Here is a 22973-nt window from a genome sequence, read left to right as displayed (position 1 = left end):
GGTGGAAAAACTATGAAAAAAGAGAAATAAAAATATTTAAGACATTGTAGAGTAGTTTTTGGGCTAAAACCAAGTCCGTTTCTTTTAGCAGCAACAGTTAATTTGCATTTAGAAAAGGAAAAAACATACACAGAAACAGCTAATCAACTTCTTAACGCATTTTACGTACACAATTGTGTTTTTAGCGTTAGGAATGAAACAGAACTTAAAAAATTTATTGATGAGTCAACAGAAATTCTAAAGAATGCAAAATTTGATCTTAGGGGGTGGACTTTTAATGAAAATAACGATACGTATGTTTCTAGCGTCAATGAAAAATTAGAAAATAAGGTTATCTCTATTTTGGGTATACAGTGGAATTACCAAACTGACACTTTAGCGTGTGATATAAAAAATTTAGACAGTCTTGACGAGATTCCTAGAACAAAAGAGGCATTTTATCTGCAACGCAGAGAGTTTTTGATCCTATTGGTTTCACTGCTCCATTTACGTTAATACCGAAAATCTTATTACAAGAGACTTGGAGCTTGAAATTGACGTGGGATCAAAAATTACCTGACGATATCAAAAAACGTTTCGAAATTTGGTTAAAAAGTGTTAAATGTCTCAATTTTTGTAACATACATAGATATTTAGCATATCCAGAAGAAGAGAACCTAATAATAAATAAAACTCTTCACGTTCTCGTTGACGCTAGTAAATACGCTTATGCCGCTTGCGTTTTTATTAGGCTAGAATTTCAAAATTCAATTTCAATCAAACTTTTGTTAGCAAAATCGCGTTTAAGTCCAGTTAAAGCGATTACTCTCCCTAGGTTAGAATTAATGGCTGCTGTGATAGGTGTTAGGTTATTAGAAACTGTTAAAGAAGTAACAGACTTTACAGAGCTTAAAACGTACTACTGGAGTGATTCGATGGTTGTCTTAACCTGGATTAAAACAAAGGGTCTTTGGAATACTTTTGTAGGAAACCGGGTAAAAGAGATTAAAAAATATTCTGTAGTAGATCAGTGGCCCCACGTGCCAGGTGATATGAATATTGCAGACGTTTTATCACGAGGATGTAGCGGGAAACAACTTTTGGAAAAACAATGGTGGAAGGGCCCTCAATGGCTCAAAGAACCAGAAAATATGTGGCCAAAAGGAGAAGTAAGCGCTACAGAAGAAGAAGCAATGAAAGAATGTATGAAATTAGTTAATACTAATCTAGCAGAAAATTCGGAAGAATTTTGTCAAAAGTTAAATTATTTTGGAAAGTTTTCAAAGGTACGGAGATTAGTAGGATGGATTCTTAGATTTTACCACAATGTTAGGAACAAAAGAAGAAGAACATGTGTAGAAGCTAAGACAAGCAACAAATTTGATTACTTAAATGCTCAAGAACTAGAAAGAGCTGAAACATGCATAATAAAATTTGCACAAACTCAAAATTTAACAGAAAATATAAAGGGATTGAGGAAGTTCGAAATATTTGAAGACAAAAATGGAATTTTAAGGTTAAAAACCAGACTTGCATATGGCGATTTTTCACAAGAATTTAAGTACCCAATAATTTTTCCAAGCAAAAATACAATAGTAAGAAAACTTTTAGTTGAAGAACATGAAAAAAGTTGTCATGCTGGTCCGAAAATACTTTTAGGAATAATCAGAGAAAATTTTTGGTTAATAAAAGCCAGGAAAACTATAAACTCTGTAATTTACTCATGCGTCACATGTAAAAAGTTAAACGGTAAACAAATTGAAACACCTTTTGCTCCTTTACCTGCTAATAGAATAAACGATGCTGGGGTTTTTGAGATTGTAGGTATAGATTTAGCAGGGCCCTTATATTTAAAGGGAGGTGAAAAAACGTGGATAGTTTTATTTACGTGTGCAGTATACAGAGCGCTTCATTTGGAACTGGTGAAATCTCTCTCTACTGAAGCATTTTTATACGCTCTTCGTCGCTTTATTAGTAGAAGGGGGAGGCCTAAAATCATATATTCGGACAATGGGACAAATTTTCATGGGAGTGACAATATTTTTGGAAAGTTAAATTGGGTAGAAATAGAGCAATTTTCAGGTACAAGACGAATAAAATGGATTTTTAATCCACCCTCCGCTTCTTGGTGGGGCGGGTGGTGGGAGAGGTTAGTAAGAGTAGTAAAAGAACTTTTGCGCCGACAACTGGGGAAAGCATCGTTGCATTATGTAGAGCTGTACACAGTGTTATGCGACATAGAGTCGGTGATAAATCAAAGACCACTTACCTATGTTTCTGAAGTCGATGAGTTTGACGTTTTAACCCCATCAAGTTTTTTAAAGCCATTACAGGGTAATTCCGATGAGGTTGTTGATTTAGACATCGTGGATTCAGAATTTTTTAAAGGTAGGTTTCGTCATATTCAAAATTTAAGGCAAATGTTACGCGACAGATTAACGCCCAGTTCCACCAACGTGACTTAAGTGAAAATTTGATCTTAAGAAATAATTTTTACTTAAGACCCGTTGAGTCTCGTTCCACCAACGAAAAATATTTACTTAAGAACAAATATTTTTGCTTAAGCTTAAGTCACCTATTATGACGACTTAAGTAAAAATTTTAACTTAAGCATGCATTGAAATTCATCATCTGTCATATATGTATTGACAAATAAGTGAGGTTAAATTTTTTTTGTTGATATTACGTTAGGATAACTCGCATTTTGATACAAGTAATAGTTTCTAGTATAAACCCTATTCCACGAACATACGCCTCTTTTGGATTACTTCGACAACGAATATTTTACTGTTCAAAATAAGAAGAACGAAAGTAAATTGCAAATTACATTGTTGTTTATTGGAATAATTATTAGTGCCATTTACTTTCGTACTTCTTATGTTGCACAGTAAAATATTCGTTGTCGAAGTAATCCAAAACAGGCGTATGTTCGTGGAATGGCCCATATAGTATATTGTAGTGTAGTCTCTTTGTCTTTGATATACACACCATTGGTTTTTTATTTTCAATGATGTCCTTGAATGTGGACACCAAGGAAATCAATTCCTCGTTTTCTTGATGAGAAAAGTTACTATTTTTTTAATTTTTCCATATTCTTATAAACTATTTCCATACTCTGACAAATCAAAACTATTACATACCGTAATTTTTAAAACTCTCTCTCAATTTTTAAACTAGCACCTAAATTAATGCTAAACTAATTAATAATTCTAAACTAGATTCATTATAAATGAGCAAATAATTTCGCAAAATACACAAGAACATGACAAGAACCATATAATAACAAATTACAATAAATATTGAAATGACATTTTCTAATGTCTAATGACATTAATGTTCTTCTTTTTTGGTGTTTTTTCATTAAAAACAAGTCAAAAGGTTAAGAATTTTCGACAATTTTGCAAAGTTGGTATCTCTGATAATATTTAAGTTTTTTCTTGGCTAAGTTAAGTAAAAACTTGTATGGTGGAACGCAAATTGCAACTAAGAAAATTTTTTGACTAAGCAAAACTTACGTAAGATTTTACTTAGATCATGTTGGTGGAACCGGGCGTTAGGAAAGAATACCTTGCGGAACTAGTAAATTATGGTCAAAGAAGAGAAGATTTTGTGAAGGTTGGTGATGTAGTAATGGTTGGTTCCGACAACGCCAAAAGAATAAACTGGCCAATGGGCAAAATCATTGAATTATATTCTGGGCAAGATGGCATCCAAAGGGTCGCAAAAGTAAAGACAAAAAATGGTGTATTGGTTCGTCCATGTCTACGACTATATAGAGTTAAACTACCTATCAATGATATTCAAGAAAATTTAAGAGAAGACAAAGAAGAATCAACAGAACAAGATAAGTCAGAAAAGGTTAAAAAGTCAAGGTATGGAAGAACATTGAAGACTCCACATAGATTCACTGCCACCTGATTACTGGGTCCGGAGAATGTTGGGACACTAGAATCTAGTATATACACTACATATAATCCGTTGTTGTGGGTAACCATATATCTAGTTTAGTTTTACGATTAGTATATTGTTTTTAGAAGTTGTCAAATAAATTAATAAGAAAAGTCACACTTTCACGTTTCTCTCTCGGCATAAAATATAAATAAAACACACAAGAAATTACAAGTTCTTTCACTATGTTTTTGTGTTTTTGGTATTCTTTTTTATCTTTTCCTTTTGTACTATTCAGGGTTGGGCTGATTAAAATCAAGTGATTAAAATCACGATTAAAATCATGATTTAAATCGCTTGATTTTTAAAATTAAAATCATGATTTAAATAATTTTTTTTCTTTTTTATTCAGAACCAGATAACAACATAATATAAAAGTTTTCTCAAAGATCAAAAGAAGTATCTGCTTTTAGCAAAAACAACAAAAAAGAAGTACATAATTCCAAATTCTTAAACTAAACGTAACACCTAAATTTTATTACTGTATATTTTCAGTCTATTCATTTTCGTTATACAATTTAAACAAAAACACGAGTTTTCCTCCTTTTTCTATGCCTAATCTGTTTCTAATATCCGAGTGTACAAGACCAAAAGAGCTAAATACGCGTTCTACTGAAGCTGAAGAAGCAGTTGCACACAGGAACTGTTTTATTATTGGCAACTGTTTCAAGATTTCCGGCTCATCTTTTTGTGATAACCACCATTGTAGTCCGTTTACATTTTTTATTACTTCGTCCGAAAACATAACTTGCTTAAATGGAGCACTGCGGGCATTTAACTTTATTACTAAAGGTAACAGTCCAGTGTTTTCATATAACTCGTTAATTGTTTCTAAAGCTATATTCTTTTCTTCTGGTGTTAACTGGTATTTTGTTTTTTGTGGATTCAACATATACGCTATAAAATGATATGGCGTTAGTGCTTGCTTATATCGATTATTAAATTGTTGTGTTTTTTGTAATGGTAATTCCACAAATTCATCAAAGATACATGTTAGGAAATTCCTATTCCTAATTCATCAAAGATACAGATTGTACATGTTTCTACTGCTCTACAGCATCTGCGATAGTAGCATTTTTCCTCTGCACAGTATCAAGAGCAACTGATATAGGTTTTAAAATGTTTAAATAATCTTGCGCTGCATGTTTAATCGCAATATTTGAAACTTTTCGGGAAATAGTGGAATCAATCTCCTTTTTATTTTCTTCGCAGATTTTTAATATGATGTCCCACTGAGTGACATACATCTCTAAGCAGTCGCCAAGGCTATTCCATCGCACATCGCTTGGAAGGACTAAAGCGCTGCCTCCTGCTTGACTGAATTTAGCTCTAGCCAAATGGTTATTTCGAAAATACTTAACAATTTGGACCACATGTTCTTTAACGTCTTTAACTTGAAAGTCCTTGCACAGTAAATTAAAAAAATGTGCAGAGCAGCCATAAGTTATAACTTTTGCGTTCGTTTTTTTCTTCTAATGTTTTTCTCATAAGTGTCATATTTGCGGCATTGTCTGTCACAAAAGATTTTACGGTACACTTGTATTTTAATTCACATGAAGAAATCAAGTCACAAACTATTTGAGTTAAATATTCTGAAGTATGTGGATTTCCTGATGTGTCTAAAGTTTCGTATAGGAGGGCTTGTTCATCTTCAGTGGTTATTGTTGCACATATCACTGGTTCGTTGTGCACGTTTGACCACCCATCAATTGACATATTTACGGACTGTCCTGACAGGGAGGAGAAACATTTTTCTTTTTCCTCTTCATAGATTTCGTCCAAAAGACTTGTTGCTACCGTTTTTCTCGAGGGCGGTGTATAACCAGGCCTTAATAACTGAATGGCTTTTTTCACCTCTAAATTCTCAATACATCTGAAGCTCGAATTAGTAGCAAAAATAGCCTTTGCTATTTGTTTGTCAATTTTATGTTTTTCGGCAGTTGAAGTCCGCATTACAAAACTACTCATGGTAGGCTGAGTTTCGATTGCTTTCTTTTTTTGGACTGGCTCAAAAGTTGTTGGACTTATTGGTACTTTCGGTGGAGTTTTTCTAACATATGAACTATCCGTCACGAGTGAACTACAACTTGAGGCAGATGATGTGCTAGCAAAACTGTCAAGCGACATTCGACTCTCTGGAAAGAGAAAAAACATAATTGAAAGTTGAAATTGATTAATTGATATAGTATTGAATTATTGATTTTAAAATAAAGTGAAAATGTTTAATAGAGATGTAAAAGCAAATTTATTTTTTTAAGTTGAAAAAAATTAAAAATTAAGTAAGTATAGAAGAGTAAAGATAATCTTTAATTAATTAAACTGGGAAAGGTCGCGTTAAAAAAGTTTAAAGGCCACGTGTTAGATGTTAGATTTCACGTGTTAGATTTAGATGTTAGATTTCACCTAACATTTAAAAACAATCCTATCTAAAATCTATATCCTAAAATATTTATAAATGAATACTTATATATATTATATAGGGTGAGTCAAAATAATTGCAAAAAATTTAAGGACGTGATTCGTTGTTAATAATTAATAAGTATTTTCTTAATAAACATAGTTTGCATGCTTCCCCAAGAAGTTACATCCACTTAAAGTTGAGGAAAATAATTTTTTTTTATTTTTTTTCTCGAATATGGGTGATGTTACAATAACAAATTTTACAAGTTATTCCTATCGATAAATTGGCTATCTACAGGTATTTTTTTAATCGCTTTCTAATTATCTAAGGGGTTGAAACTTATAACCCCTAACAATTCTTTTTACAGAACTTTTTAACAGGACACAATTTAAAAATAAAAAAATATGTATTATTATCCCCAATTTATTTAAAAAATAATTTGTCTGTTTGATTTCTTTGATAAAGTTTGAGGTTTTTAAGTAAATAAATAAAATTTGCAGTCATGCATTTTCGGGTTGTTCCGTAAGTTTCATAATAAAAATTAAGTAATGACTGGTAGGCGGCTGTCAAGTCGGTCTGACTTTTATGTCACAGTAAAATTTGAACATTATTATCACATTGTGTATTAAATTGTTAAGATGAATAATTACACAAATTCTTTGTATTAGCCATTGGGAAAAATGTAACCGGGGTTGAAAGAAAATCACGTGGAAAAAGTTTTTGTACACGTTGCAAGTGATATGGATGTTGTTGTTCGCGCAAAATACGTGACACTGAAGCCTGACTTGTATGAAGTTCACCAGCGATCTTCCTGGTACTTGTTTCAGGATGTTCTTCAATTATATTAAGAAGAGCTTCTTCTAACGCCACTGTCCTGACTTCGCGATGACGACCACAATCTCTTTTATTCTTATTAAATGTACCAGTTTCTGAAAGACGTTGGTGGATCCTTGCAAACATACTGTGATACGGTATTGCACGTCCAGGATACATCTCTGCGTAAAGACGGGTAGCTTCCAAAGAATTACCCTTAGCCATGCCATACCCCTAATAGCACACGACGTCCTTTGGACGTCCAAAATAGGTCCATTTTTGGTCCTTACGTCCATGGACTATAAACGGACGTCCTTTGGACGTCCCATGTTGGACGTCCTTCGGAAGGAATAAATATGGACGTCCTTTGGACGTCCGACGTTGGACGTCCTTCGGACGGAATAAATATGGACGTCCTTTGGACGTCCGACGTTGAACGTCCTTTGGACGTCCATACTGGACGAAATACGGACGTTTTATGAACGCTTATATATTATATTGGACACATCCCTAATAGCACAAGGACGTCCAATGGACGTCCATTGGACGTCCTTCACGGACTTTAGGGACGTCCTTTGGACGTCCGTTTTCGTCCGAGGAACGTCCTTTATACGTCCTATTTTGGTCCAAATGTCGCGCTACCGAACGTCCATTGGACGTCCATCTAAGGTCCGAGGGGACGTATATTGGAACTTAATCGGACGCAAATTGGACCTTAATCGGACGTCCTAGGGGACGTAAATTGGACCTTAATCGGACGTAAATTGGACCTTGATCGGACATAAATTGGACCTTAATCGGACGTCCTAGGGAACGTAAATTGGACCTTAATCGGACGTAAATTGGACCTTAATCGGACGTAAATTGGACCTTAATCGGACATAAATTGGACCTTAATAGGACGTAAATTTGACCTTAATCGGACGTAAATTGGACCTTAATCGGACGTAAATTGGACCTTAATCGGACGTAAATTGGACCTTAATCGGACGTAAATTGGACTTTAATCGGACGTAAATGGGACCTTAAGCGGACGTAAATTGTACCTTAATCGGACGTAAATTGGACCTTAATCGGACGTCCTAGGGGACGTGAATTGGACCTTAATCGGACGTCCTAGGGGACGTGAATTGGACCTTAACAGGACGTCCAATTTTGGTCCAAAGGCCAAGTTGTTAAACGTCCAATGGAGGTCCACCTAACGTCGGAGGGGACGTTTGGTGGACGTCATTTGGGCATTCATAGGATGTCCCAGTTTGGTCCAATGTCTTGCTGCTGAACATCCATCTAACGTCCTGGAAGGTCATTCGGTGGACGTCTAGCGACGATATTTAGACCTGTGGAGAATGTATTGTGGGAAATAAAAAATATATTTTTTAAGGAACTTATATTTCATCTTATATCAAATTACAATTATTGGATATTACAGTATTTACATTAAATTACAATACACTTCTCCAAGAAATTAACGCACCACCTTAAATATGGGGTATATTTGATGTCTCGTATTTCCTAAACCTGTTGTCCCATCTAAGTGATGTTTTTATAATATTATAGCCTAGGCTATAGGTTACCTCCTTAAGCTTGTCATGCTGTAATATATGTATATTATATCATATCGCTCTCTATAGTATATCATTATATCATATCTCAGTATAGCTCCCTGTGCATGACAAGCATAAGGAGGTAACATATTCTAGGGCCTAGGCTAGAATATTATAAAAAAAATCACTTAGATGCAACAACAGGTTTAGGAAATTCGAGACATCAAAAATGCCCAATTTTTAAGGTGGTGCGTAATGGGCTGTATATACAGGGTGTAACAAAAATACAGGTCATAAATTAAATCACATTATTCTGGGACCAAAAATAGTTCAAATGAACCTAACTTACCTTGTACAAATATGCACATAAAAAGTTACAGCCCTTTGAAATTACAAAATGAAAATGGATTTTTTCGATTATATCGAAAACTATTAGCGATTTTTTATTGAAAATGGACATGTGGCATTATTATGGCAGGAATATCTTAAAGAAAAATTATGGTGAAATTTGTGCACCCCATAAAAATTTTATGGGGGTTTTGATCCCTTAAATCCTCCCAAACTTTTGTGTATGTTCCAATTCAATTTTATTATTGTGGTACCATTAGTTAAATTCAATATTTTTGTTTCTTAGTATTTTTCAGATAAGGCAGTTTTTATCGAGTTGCGACTTCTTTTTTAATATGTCCACGTAAAAATTTTATGGGGGTTTTGTTCCTTTAAACCCCCCAAATGTTGTATGTTCCAATTAAACTATTACTGAGGTACCATTAGTTAAACAGAGTGTTTTCAAAACTTTTTTGCCTCTTTGTATTTTTTCGATAAGGCACGTTTTATCGAGTCTGGCTTCTTTTTTAATATGGTTCAAAATATACCTAAAAATGTAAAGCATAAATAAGTTTGCATATTATTACCAAGTCTCCATAATCGTACTTAACCATATACAAATATGTGGTGGATTTGACAAATATTCACAATATTTCGATAAAAATTGACTTTTCGAAAAAGCAATAAGAGGCAAAAAAGTTTTTAAAACGTTGTTTAAATGGTAGGTACTACAATAATAATTAAATTGAAACGTGCACAAAAGCACATTGTTTTTGATACATTGGAAAAAATCACTTTTCATTTTGTAACTTCAAATGAGTGATAAAGGCACAGAGACTTAGATCATGAGGTCACATTGAAAGGATGCCAAAAACGAGGACTCCGAAAAGGGTACTAAACTACACTATAGCTTCAAGAAAGAGAAGAGGAAGACCGGAAAATAGATGGAAGCAAGAGGTCGAAAAAGATTTGGAAAGAATGGTGTTACAGGGTCAGAAAAGAAAAATGAATAAGAGGAAGGAATGGAGAAAAATCACATATCAAGCCAGAGAAGATCTCAGTACATAAAGAAACGTGAAAATGAAGAAAAAACAAACTTTTCAAGCCATGGGCCTCTAAGGCCCTTGGTGCTATTAATATATAACTTCAAAGGGCTGTAACTTTTCTTTTGTGCACATTTGTACTAAGGTAAGTTAGGTCCAATCAAACTATTTTTGGTCCCAGGATATGTGATTAAATTTATGACCTGTATTTTTGTTACACCCTGTATATATATAAAGGTTATATTTGGTTCTTGGGACATCAAAGTATATTTTTTAGACATTCCCTGGATATAGTCACTGATGTGACATACCTCCGATTTGTTTTTTCATGAGTTTTGTAAGAGAGACTAAAAACTTTTTTATGGTTACCTCCTGTTTTCATATATTTTTTGACATGTTTTGTAGTAAATTCAACTATCTATTTACTACAAGACATGTCAAAATTTACATGTGAAAGCAGGAGATGATCCTAAAAATGGTTTTTCGTCTCCTACAAAATTCATGAAAAATCAGATAGGAGAATTTGTACATTACAATTCTCTGATGTTTGGGAAAAAGGGCTTAAGTCAGAAATGCACATCGATAATGTTTTGATGATTTCTGGACCAGAAAAATCGGCTCTTTTTATTGGTACATACAGTTTACGTCTACAACAGTTTTTTGCTGGTCCAGAAATCATCAAAACATTAGCAATGTGCAATTCTGACTTACGCCCTTTTTGCCAAACATAAAAAAAGCAATCTGGTCATAACTGACCAATGAGCAATTTTAATTTAACCTAAATTACTAATGTTTCTTAAAATGAAGAGCTTACCCGATAGCGTCTCTTATCTAATCTAACAAGATCGTGCACTATTCTAACATACACAGCCACATCACGCACTATGCTCTGCTTTTCACTATCACCTATCACTCAAACTAGTTCAAAAGGCTTTGTCCTCTTCAATCTTCTAGTTTGCCCAGTAGTATCGAGGAGGATTTCCTCAATATTCTTGTACTTATTTAAGTTGTTTGTCGGGATTCCTGCTATCTTCTTGATGATTATATCCAGGTTCCATTCCTAGGTATTAATATTTGTTTATAAAGTAATAACTTATTATGCATGGACAATGTTGTTTCTTCCAATTAGCCAATACACTTTTTATATCTTTATTTTGGTTATATCTGGTTTTTTGTAGACCACTTTCAGCTGATTCTAAAAAAAATTAAAATGAACGGTAATTTTTCTATTCTTTACAATTAAAAATCAAAATATTTACAGGTAATACATGCATAAACGATTCGTTTCATAAAGAAAATTGAAAACGGATTTTATAATACTTACATAATTGTTTAAGAGATCCAGCCATAGCCAAAACTAGCATACTAAACAGTACAGTTGAGTACAGCAAAAAAAGCCACTAATTTCCATTTTTCACCCCCTTATCGATGCATTTTTTTCCAATCAAAATTTTTACTAAATTTTTAGGTTATCTTATGATGAAAATGAAATAATTGATGACTTGATGACCAATGACCACGCGACGCTACATAGATACTCGCGCGGCAAATTTGAAAATGAACGCAAATTGAATAGTAAATGGCCTCTCTTTAGAGTATGGAAAATTTTACCCCTCCAGGAGGACATTGTACTCTTTTCATAGAATATCTTGTGGTAACTTTCCAGCCATAATTTAATCAGATGTTCACGGAATAGAACTTTGATAGTAGAATTCCTGGAATGTTTTGTTGTTAGGGGAAACTTTTATTTTATTTATTCTTGAATATTTCCTGTTGTTAAACATTGTAACCAATAATTTACAAATAAGATTTTCATTACATTACATGAAATCAAAACATGTTTTGGATATTAAACTATATAGTTTTATAATTGTAATAATTTAATATACAATTTTGAATTAAGATTTAATCTTTCGATCTAATCGATTTAAACTACAGTAAAACTTGTGTTACCGGCCCCCTGCCAACACCGGCCACCTGTACTAACGGCCAGTTTAAAAATTCCCCACACTAATTACAGTAAAACCTGTCAGTAACGGCCGCTAAAAATGAAAAAGCTATTGGCCGATATAGAAAGGTGACCGGTATTGCCAGTTTTTGTAGTCTAGATATAATTGGTTTGGGGAATTTTTAAACTGGCCGTTAGTACAGGTGGCCAGTAACACAGGTTGTACTGTATATCTAGGCTACAAAAACTGGCAATAACGACCACTTTTCTATATCGGCCAATAGTTCTTTCATTTTAGTGGCCGTTAGTGACAGGTTTGACTGTATTTCATTAGCGTAAAGTTAACGCAAGTTAATATTTTATTGAATTATTTTGCTATTTGATCTCGTAATTGGTATAATGTGTCCAATATAAGCGTTCATAAAACGTCCGTATTTCGTCCAGTATGGACGTCCAAAGTCGGACGTCCATATTTATTCCGTCCGAAGGACGTCCATATTTATTCCTTCCGAAGGACGTCCAACATGGGACGTCCGTTTATAGTCCATGGACGTTAGGACCAAAAATGGACCTATTTTGGACGTCCAAATGACGTCGTGTGCTATTAGGGAATTGTCCGTATTTCGTCCAGTATATATACGTCCATATTTGTTCCATCCGAAGGACGTCCAACGTCGGACGTCCATTTTTATTCCGTCCGAAGAATGTCCAACGTCGGACGTCCAAAGGACGTCCATATTTATTCCTTCCGAAGGACGTCCAACGTCGGACGTCCATATTTATTCCGTCCGAAGGACGTCCAACGTCGGACGTCCATTTTTATTCCGTCCGAAGGACGTCCAACGTCGGACGTCCAAGGACGTCCATATTTATTCCTTCCGAAGGACGTCCAACGTCGGACGTCCAAAGGACGTCCATTTTTATTCCGTCCGAAGGACGTCCAACGTCGGACGTCCAAAGGACGTCCATATTTATTCCTTCCGAAGGACGTCCAACATGGGACGTCCAAAGGACGTCCATTTATAGTCCATGGACGTTAGGACCAAAAATGGACCTATTTTGGACGTCCATTGGACGTCGTGTGCTATTAGGGATTATACCAATTACGGGATCAAATAGCAAAATAATTCAATAAAATATTAACTTACGCGTTAACTTTACGTTAATGAAATACAGTCAAACCTGTCAGTAACGGCCACTAAAATGAAAGAACTATTGGCCGATATAGAAAGGTGGCCGTTATTGCCAGTTTTTGTAGTCTAGATATACAGTAAAACTTGTGTTACTGGCCACCTGATAAAATCGGCCACCTGTACTAACGGCCGGTTTAAATATTCCCCAAACCAATTATATCTGGACTACAAAAACTGGCAATACCGGTCACCTTTCTATATCGGCCAATAGCTTTTTCATTTTTAGTGGCCGTTACTGACAGGTTTTACTGTAATTGGTTTGGGGAATTTTTAAACTGACCGTTAGTACAGGTGGCCGGTGTTTGCAGGGGGCCGGTAACACAGGTTTTACTGTAGTTTAAATCGAAAAGATTAAATCTTAATTCAAAATTGTATATACAATTATTACAATTATAAACAAACTATATAGTTTAATATCCAAAACATGTTTTTGATTTTATGTAATTTAATGAAAATCTTATTTGTAAATTATTGGTTACAATGTTTAACAATAGGAAATATTCAAGAATAAATAAAATAAAAGTTTAATCCTAACAACACAAAACATTCCAGGAATATAGGTACTACCGTTCTATTCCGTGAACATCTATCTGATTAAATTATGGGTGGAAAGTTACCACAAGATATTCTATGAACATAGTACAATGTCTTCCTGGAGGGGTAAAATTTTCCATTACAAGATTTTAAGAGAGGCCATTTACTGTTCAATTTGCGTTCATTTTCAAATTTGCCGCGCGAGTATCTATGTAGCGTCGCGTGGTCATTGGTCATCACTTAGACAAGGAAAGAGAGGGTCATCACATTTCATTTTCATAAGATAACGGATAACCTAAAAATTTAGTAAAAATTTTGATTGGAAAAAAATGCATCGATAAGGGGGTGTGGGAAATGGAAATTAGTGGCTTTTCTGCTGTACTGTCTGCTAGTCAAATCACACAACACTTTTTTCTATGCTGCTAGTTTTTGCTCTGGGCTCTGGCTGGATCTCTTGTTTAAACAATTTTGTAAGTATTATAAAATCCGTTTTCAATTTTCTTTATTCTTTATGAAACGAATCATTTATGCATGCATATTATTACCTGTAAATAGTACCTATTTCCTATTTCTTTTGATTTTTAATTGTAAAGAATAGAAAAATTACCCTTCATTTTAATTTTTTTTAGAATCAGCTGAAAGTGGCCTACAAAAAAAAAACCAAGAAGGAAATGTATAGCCTTGTGGCTATGAAAGGCAAAAGAGAGATATAAAAAGTGTATTGGCTAGTTGGAAGAAAGTCCACATTGTCCATGCATAATAAGTTATTACTTTATCAACAAATATCAAGAAGATAGCAGGGTCATGAGCAACAACTTCATAAGTTCAAGAATATCGAGGAAATCCAGCTCCTCGATACTACTGGGCAAACTAGAAGATTGAAGAGGACAAAGCCTTTTGAACTAGTTTGAGTGATAGGTGATAGTGAAAAACGGAGCATAGTGCTTGTGTGCTGTGCCTGTGTATGTTAGAATAGTGCACGATCTTGTTAGATTAGATAAGAGACGCTATGGGGTAAGCTCTTCATTTTAAGAAACAGTAGTAATTTAGGTTAAATTAAAATTGCTCATTGGTCAGTTATGACCAGATTGTTTTTTTATGTTTGGCAAAAAGGACTTAAGTCAGAATTGCACATTGATAATGTTTTGATGATTTCTGGACCAGAAAAAAACTGTTGTAGATGTAAACTGTATGTACAGTAGAATCTACTACAGTACTGTAGAAATTATCAAAACATTATCGATGTGCAATTCTGACTTAAGCCCTTTTTCCCAAACATCAGAGAATTGTAATGTACAATAATTCTCCTATCTGCTTTTTCATGAATTTTGTAGGAGATGAAAAACCATTTTTAGGATCATCTGCTTTCACATGTAAATTTTGACATTTTTTGTAGTAAATAGATAGTTGAATTTACTACAAAACATGTCAAAAAATATATGAAAACAGGAGGTGACTATAAAAAAAGTCTTTAGTCTCTTACAAAACTCATGAAAAAACAAATCGGAGGTATGTCACATCAGTGACTATATCCAGGGAATGTCTAAAAAATATACTTTGATGTCCCAAGAACCAAATATAACCTACAGTCCATCTAATTTACTTACTGTTGCAGGTCATTATCTACGCCAGAGATCTAAGTTGACATAGTTGCCAAAGTATAAAAAGATCCTGAATCCATTTTAAATCAAATATATCACATAATTATTGTAAACGTGGATTATACAACAAAACAAATTAATATTCAATGTAAATAAGTAAAAACTTAAGAAATAGAGATCAAGAATTAAGTTATAATCTTTTAAGATTTGCAGTGCAAGAGTTTTTGCACTGCATTGTTAATAATTAAAAAACGGCTCCGAACTCTTGGCAAAAAGCTGGTAGGTTTCTTTGTATAAGTTTGTCTACAATAACAACTAAAAAAGTTGTCAGATACCTCGATTATTCCAAGTCGTTATAAAATTAGGTGAAATTTATATTTTTATAATAGAGGATCTTTTTATAGTAAAGTAAATAATAAAAACAGTAAATATAATAAATAAAACAGATACTTATAGTAAAGAATATAAACAAATATGAAGTGTCATCACCGTAACTATCAAATAAATGTTACCAATTTATTCTAAAATGTCACCTTCGTTCGATTACAGTTACAGTGTGATCCGAACAAATCTGCTTCATAAAAACGCTTTATAATCCATTTATACAAATTAAATGAAACATATTATTGTGTATTTCTTTAGGTTAACATTAATAGAAATCTTCAAATATTATTTCTACGCGTATATAATAAAATATGTCTAGTGGCTGTAATTCCATTGTACTCGGCAAAGTGATTCTAAAAAAGAACACACCTACCGCCTAAATATTTCAGTTAAAATAAATAACAGTTAGTAAATTAGACGAAGTATGTAGATATATACAGGGTGTAACAAAAATACAGGTCATAAATTTAATCACATATTCTGGGACCAAAAATGGTTTGATTGGACCTAACTTACCTTAGTACAAATGTGCACACAAGAAAAGTTACAGCCCTTTGAAGTTATATATATATATATATAATAGCACTAAGGGCCTTAGAGGCCCATGGCTTGAAAAGTTTGTTTTTTTCTTCATTTTCACGTTTCTTTATGTACTGAGATCTTCTCTGGCTTGATATGTGATTTTTCTCCATTCCTTCCTGTTATTCATTTTTCTTTTCTGACCCTGTAGCACCATTCTTTCCAAATCTTTTTCGACCTCTTGCTTCCATCTATTTTTCGGCCTTCCTCTTCTCTTTCTTGAAGCTGTAGTGTAGTTTAGTACCATTTTTGGAGTCCTCGTGTTTGGCATCCTTTCAAATGTGACCTCGCCATCTAAGTCTCTGTGCCTTTATCACTCATTTGAAGTTACAAGATGAAGTGATTTTTTCCAATATATCGAAAACTATTAGAGATTTTTTATTGAAAATGGACATGTGGCATTATTATGGCAGCAGTATCTTACGAAAAAACTATAGTAAAATTTGGACACCCCATAAAAATATTTTGGGGGTTTTGTTCCTTTAAACCCCCCCAAACTTTTGTGCACGTTTCAATTTAATTATTATTGTAGTACCATTTAAACACAACGTTTTAAAAACTTTTTTGCCTCATTGCTTTTTCGAAAAGTCAATTTTTATCGAAATATTTTGAATATTTGTCAAATCCACCACATATTTGTATATGGTTAAGTACGATTATGGAGACTTGGTAATAATATGCAGACTTATCTATGCTTTACATTTTTAGGTATATTTTGAACCATATTAAAAAAGAAGCCAGATCTCGATAAAATGTGCCTTATCGAAAAAATACAAAGAGGCAAAAAAGTTTTAAAAACATTCTGTTTAACTAATGGTACCTCAGTAATAGTTTAATTGGAACGTACACAAACATTTGGGGGGTTTAAAGGAACAAAACCCCCATAAAATTTTTATGTAGACATGTTAAAAAAGAAGTCGCAACTCGATAAAAACTGCCTTATCTGAAAAATACTAAGAAACAAAAATATTGAATTTAACTAATGGTACCACAATAATAAAATTGAATTGGAACGTACACAAAAGTTTGGGAGGATCTAAGGGATCAAGACCCCCATAAAATTTTTATGGGGTGCACAAAATTCACCATAATTTTTCTTTAAGATATTCCTGCCATAATACTGCCACATGTCCATTTTCAATAAAAAATCGCTAATAGTTTTCGATATAATCGAAAAAATCGATTTTCATTTTGTAATTTCAAAGGGCTGTAACTTTTTTTATGTGCATATTTGTACTAAGGTAAGTTAGGTTCATTCGAACTATTTTTGGTCCCAGAATATGTGATATAATTTATGACGTGTATTTTTGTTACACCCTGTATATACAACCGATTACGCACCACCTTAAAAATTGGGCATTTTTGATGTCTCGAATTTCCTAAACCTGTTGTTGCATCTAAGTGATTTTTTTATAATATTCTAGCCTAGGCTATAAGTTAAGTACCTCCTTATGCTTGTCATGCACGGGGAGCTATACTGTAATATATATTATATCACATCGCACTCTATAGTAATGAGTGAGCCTGCACATACGGAACCATTTGTTTCCTGTCTGCAGGCTCACTCATTACTATAGAGAGCGATATGATATAATGTACATATATTACAGCATAGCTCCCTGTGCATGACAAGCTTAAGGAGGTAACCTATAGCCTAGGCTATAATATTATAAAAAAATCACTTAGATGAAACAACAGGTTTAGGAAATACGAGACATCAAAAATACCCCATATTTAAGGTGGTGCGTTAATTTCTTGGAGAAGTGTATTGTAATTTAATGTAAATAATGTAATATCCAATAATTGTAATTTAATATAAGATGTAATATAAGTTCCTTAAAAAATATATTTTTTATTTCCCACGACATTAGATGGATGTTCGGCAGCAAGACTTTGGACCAAACTGGGACGTCCTATGAAGGCCAATTGACGTCCACCGAACGTCCCTTCGGATGTTAAGTGGACCTCCATTGGGCGTTTGGCAACGTGGCATTTGGACCAAAATTGGACGTCCTGTTAAGGTCCAATTCACGTCCCCTAGAACATCCGGTTAAGGTCCAATTTACTTCCGATTCAGGTCCAATTTACGTCCGATTAAGGTCCCATTTACGTCCGATTAAGGTCCAATTTACGTCCTATTAATGTCCAATTTACGTCCGATAAGGTCCAATTTACGTCCGATTAAGGTCCAATTTACGTCCGATTAAGGTCCCATTTACGTCCGAGTAAGGTCCAATTTACGTCCTATTAAGGTCCAATTTACGTCCGGTTAAGGTCCCATTTACGTCCCATTAAGGTCCAATTTACGTCCTATTAAGGTCCAATTTACGTCCGATTAAGGTCCAATTTACGTCCGATTAAGGTCCAATTTACGTCCGATTTAGGTCCAATTTACGTCCGATTAAGGTCCAATTTACGTCCGATTAAGGTCCAAGTTACGTCCCCTAGGACGTCCGATCAAGGTCCAAATTACGTCCGATTAAGGTCCAATATACGTCCCCTCGGACCTTAGATGGACGTCCAATGGACGTTCGGTAGCGCGACATTTGGACCAAAATAGGACGTATAAAGGACGTTCCTCGGACGAAAACGGACGTCCAATGGACGTCCCTAAAGTCCGTGAAGGACGTCCAATGGACGTCCATTGGACGTCCTTGTGCTATTAGGGACACAAAATGCATGTCGGTCATTTCTGCATTTGTGTAATTATTCATCTTAACAATTTGATACACAATGTGATAATAATGTTCAAATTTTACTGTGACATAAAAGTCAGACCGACTTGACAGCCGCCTACCAGTCATTACTTAATTTTTATTATGAAACTTACGGAACAACCCGAAAATGCATGACTGCAAATTTTATTTATTTACTTAAAAACCACAAACTTTATCAAAGAAATCAAAATTATTTTTTAAATAAATTGAGGATAATAATACATATTTTTTTATTTTTAAATTGTGTTCTGTTAAAAAGTTCTGTAAAAAGGATTGTTAGGGGTTAGAAGTTTCAACCCCTTAGATAATTAGAAAGCGATTAAAAAAAAATACCTGTAGATAGCCAATTTATCGATAGGAATAACTTGTAAAATTTCTTATTGTAACATCACCCATATTCGAGAAAAAAAATAAAAATAATTTATTTTCCTCAACTTTAAGTGGATTTAACTTCTTGGGGAAACATGCAAACCTATATGTTTATTAAGAAAATACTTATTAATTATTAACAACGAATCACGTCCTTAAATTTTTTGCAATTATTTTGACTCACCCTGTATATACTATGATAATTAATATTAATTTATTTACCTGTATTCCTCTCTTGATAATTACAAACATCGTGGTGTGCTTTAAGTCTTTGGACTAACCCTTGAATATCTTTCCTGCACTTTCTACAAATAGCGCTACACCCCAATTTATTTGGATTTGTTGTCTTAATATAGAACTGCCATATTGGGTCCTCTTTTCTTCCACTCATTTTACTTTATTTTTATTTATATGTTTTCACTTCATTTAACTAACCTAACTAGCGAAATGCGTGAAATTGTTGGGCAACGTCAATTTATAGGTTGAGAAGGAAAACAAGCCTCGACAGGAATATTCTTGCAAAAAGCACAACAAACGCGTTCGTGTTCGTGCCTCGCCTCACTCGGCACTGTATAGCGAGTGTATAGGACAGAAGGAAAACAAATTGCGACAAGAATTTTCTCGCAAGAAGCGCGACAAATGCGTTGTCACAAGTTTTTGAGCCGCAAATTGTATTATAATTTTTAGACTTATACATTAAAATAATTAACAATAATTTCAAAGAATCAAAATGTTCAAATTTTATATTCAAATTTAAAAAATCAAATAAATCGTGATTTTTTTAAAAAAATCAATGGTTTTTGATTTTTTTAATAAAAATCAGATTTTTCCCCACCCTGGTACTATTGTATTTTTTTCCATGCCTTTTTCTTTTTCCTCACTTCTTCCTGTATATCTGCATTCCACCATTCCGTCTTTTTGTTTAATTTTCCGACTGTTAGATTGCCGTATATCTCTTCTGCCTTCTTCATTATTACTTCTTTAAATTTTCTCATGTTTACTCCATCTAAATTTCTATTTTTTCTCTCCTCCATTTTGAACTCCTTATTAGTTTCTTCTTGATATCTCCTTTTCTTTTGTTCATCTTTTAGCTTTATTATTGCTATTCTGCTGTATTCTCTCTGTTCTGTACAGACTTGTTTTATATTTTGTTTAATTTCTTGCGTGTAGACTATGTAATCTATTATGCTTTTTGGCCTTCGGCCTTCTTGCTCTACTTGCGGTGTAAACGAGTAAAGAAAAATTAATTCGCTTCTGGCATCATTTACACGAGAAAGACAAAAAGAGAGCTCTTCGAAATTTTCAACAAATTAATAAAAAATACCTGGATTAATTTATTTTAAGAGTCTGGAAATAATTGTTTTTGTTTTAATTATTAAAATAAATTTTTTTAAATTAAATCATTACGGAAAAGAGACAAGAGAAAATGAAATAATTGAATTCGTATCAAAATTTATACTGAATACATACAAATTTTACAAATTCAATACATTTATACACAATTTATACTATTTATTATGAATATGACATATCTTATTTTCTCATTTTGTCCCTTGAAACACACATTTCATTTTATTAGGCATTATTGCATTAAAATTAGCAGTGCTAGTGATTAGATCTTCATCTGTATCTGACATTGCGGACGGATCATCAACAAATGCGTTCGTTCCCTATAATTTAAATGGTCTTACTTTGTAGCAAACGAATAACTAAGCGAACACCTACGAATTCGTTTCTTCGTTCGTTCGTTCGTATTCGTTTTTATTTAAATGCACCTTAACATGCCGTTTCATTGAACTTAGTAAACTAAATTGCTTAAAACAAACTTCACACTTGTGAGATTTCTCTTCAGTATGTTTCACCAAATGTTTTTTCAAATACTCTTTCCGAGAAAATAGCTTCAAGCAAATTTCACACTGGTAAGGTGTTTCCCCAGAGTGCACTGTCAGATGAGTTTTCAAATGATCTGCTTGGCTAAACTGCTTAAAACAAATTTCACACTTGTAAGGTGTTTCTCCACTATGTGTTCTCAAATGTCTTTTCAAACCATTTGCTTGAGTAAATTGCTTTAAACAAATTTTGCACTTGTAAGGTTTTTCCCCAGTGTGCACTTTCATATGTTGTTTCAAATAATCTGCCAATGAAAATTGCTTCAAACAAACTTCACACTTATAAGATTTTTCTCCAGTGTGTTTCACCAAATGTTGTCTCAAAGAATCTTTCCAAGAAAATGGCTTCAAGCAAATTTCACACTGGTAAGGTTTTTCTTCAGTGTGCACAGATGTCAGATGTTTTTTCAAAGTACCTGGTTTACTAAATTGCTTAAAACAAATTTCACAGTTGTACGGCTTTTCTCCAGTATGCACTCTCAAATGTGATTTCAAACTTCCTGCTATACTAAATTGTTTAAAACAAATTTCACACTTGTAAGGTTTCTCTCCAGTGTGTATTCTCAAATGTGTTTTCAAACTACTTGTTTCCCTAAACAGCTTAAAACAAATTTCACACTTGTGAGGTTTTTCCCCAGTGTGAGTCATCAAATGTTTTTTCAAATTTCCCGATTCTTTAAATTGCTTAGAACAAATTTCACACGTGTAAGGCGTTTCTCCAGTGTGAAATTTCATATGCTGTTTCACATAACTTGCTTGAGAAAACGACTTTAAACAAATTTCACACTCGTAAGGTTTTTGTCCAGTGTGTAATTTCAAATGCCTATTCAATTGATATATTTGTTTAAATTGCTTAAGACAAAGTTCACACCTGTGAGGTCTTTCTTCGGTGTGCGTCATCAAATGTCTTTGTAACAACTTTGTTTGGGAAAACTGCTTGAAACATATTTCGCACTTTAATGATTTTTCTTCAACAGGCCGGCTTAAGGAACGTACAGCTGTTCTTTTCATAGGTTCCGATGTGCTCTGGTCTTCGTTGAAATCTAAAATAAAAACTAGAATATATATTTTATATTAATTAAGGAAAAAGATTAATGAAACAGAAACAGAACAAATAATTTTAAAAACTCAAACTGAAGCATACTAAATTTCTTCTTCTTTGTGTGAGAAGTTTTTAAGCTGTTTTTAAACAAGCACTGCTTGTTTTTAAGTGTTGGCTATTGTCGTATTAACAAACTGATGAAATGTTTCTCGGTCGGCAGCTACATGAAACAATTCCTCGACCATTAGACCTGTCCATTGTCTAATTTTACGTAGCCAGGACAGTTGTTTTCTTCCAATCCAGCATTTTCCTTCGATTTTACCTTGTGTTAGAGAAATAAATTCCCAACAGTAATTTAGTAAAACTATATTTTATTAAAATATTTTGTTTAATGGTTTCCGTCTTGTGTACAAGTCACAAAGTTTTTCTATGTTTTATGTTCTATGATTCGAAGTTTACACAAAGGCTCATTATTCAAAAAAAGAAAGTTCGTTACTAAGGTTTTGTTAGTATTTTAATAAAAAAAGAAAAAAAATGGGAGGTAGGGCTTGTGTCAGATCCCACATAAATTAGTACTTTAGTACAAAAAGTTTGTCTTTATATGACCGAAGTATTGGACCTCTCATTTTTATGCCGTTGATCAATTCTCGCTCTTTGTGCAT

At 33.6% G+C, this 22973-nt stretch overlaps 3 protein-coding genes and 1 long non-coding RNA gene across 7 annotated transcripts in view; 2 read left to right on the top strand and 2 right to left on the bottom strand.

The window, feature by feature from the left end:
• Window positions 1–19969, bottom strand: part of LOC126886516 (uncharacterized) — a 129481-nt gene extending 109512 nt beyond the window's left edge. For 2 of the 3 annotated variants that reach the window (XM_050653497.1, XM_050653495.1), the window contains exons 1-2: window positions 19603–19969; window positions 2249–6062 (exon numbers count right to left, since the gene is read on the bottom strand). In XM_050653497.1, the coding sequence (XP_050509454.1) occupies window positions 5344–6062; window positions 19603–19771 (888 nt within the window). In that variant the 5' untranslated portion in view covers window positions 19772–19969 and the 3' untranslated portion in view covers window positions 2249–5343. The remainder of the gene's footprint in view (window positions 1–2248; window positions 6063–19602) is intronic. The other variant, XM_050653496.1, reaches the window with a different exon arrangement.
• LOC126886111 (uncharacterized) lies at window positions 825–3897 on the top strand. The gene is made up of 2 exons (XM_050652955.1): window positions 825–1148; window positions 3511–3897. Exons 1-2 carry the CDS (start codon window positions 825–827, stop codon window positions 3895–3897), a joined length of 711 nt encoding a protein of 236 aa, XP_050508912.1.
• On the top strand, window positions 13091–16062 carry LOC126886523 (uncharacterized). Its single transcript, XR_007698655.1, has 2 exons — window positions 13091–14200; window positions 14360–16062. It is a non-coding gene; the product is annotated as an uncharacterized LOC126886523 (long non-coding RNA).
• An 851-nt stretch (window positions 19970–20820) lies between the features above and the next one.
• The window catches only part of LOC126886504 (zinc finger protein 678-like), a 100964-nt gene continuing 98811 nt past the window's right edge, over window positions 20821–22973 (bottom strand). For both annotated transcript variants that reach the window (XM_050653464.1, XM_050653466.1), the window contains one exon: window positions 20821–22312. In XM_050653464.1, the coding sequence (XP_050509421.1) occupies window positions 21102–22312 (1211 nt within the window). In that variant the 3' untranslated portion in view covers window positions 20821–21101. The remainder of the gene's footprint in view (window positions 22313–22973) is intronic.

The sequence above is a fragment of the Diabrotica virgifera genome, chromosome 6, assembly GCF_917563875.1.
Source record: "Diabrotica virgifera virgifera chromosome 6, PGI_DIABVI_V3a".
NCBI lineage: Eukaryota > Metazoa > Arthropoda > Insecta > Coleoptera > Chrysomelidae > Diabrotica > Diabrotica virgifera.
This window is presented reverse-complemented; position numbering and strand designations above follow the sequence as displayed.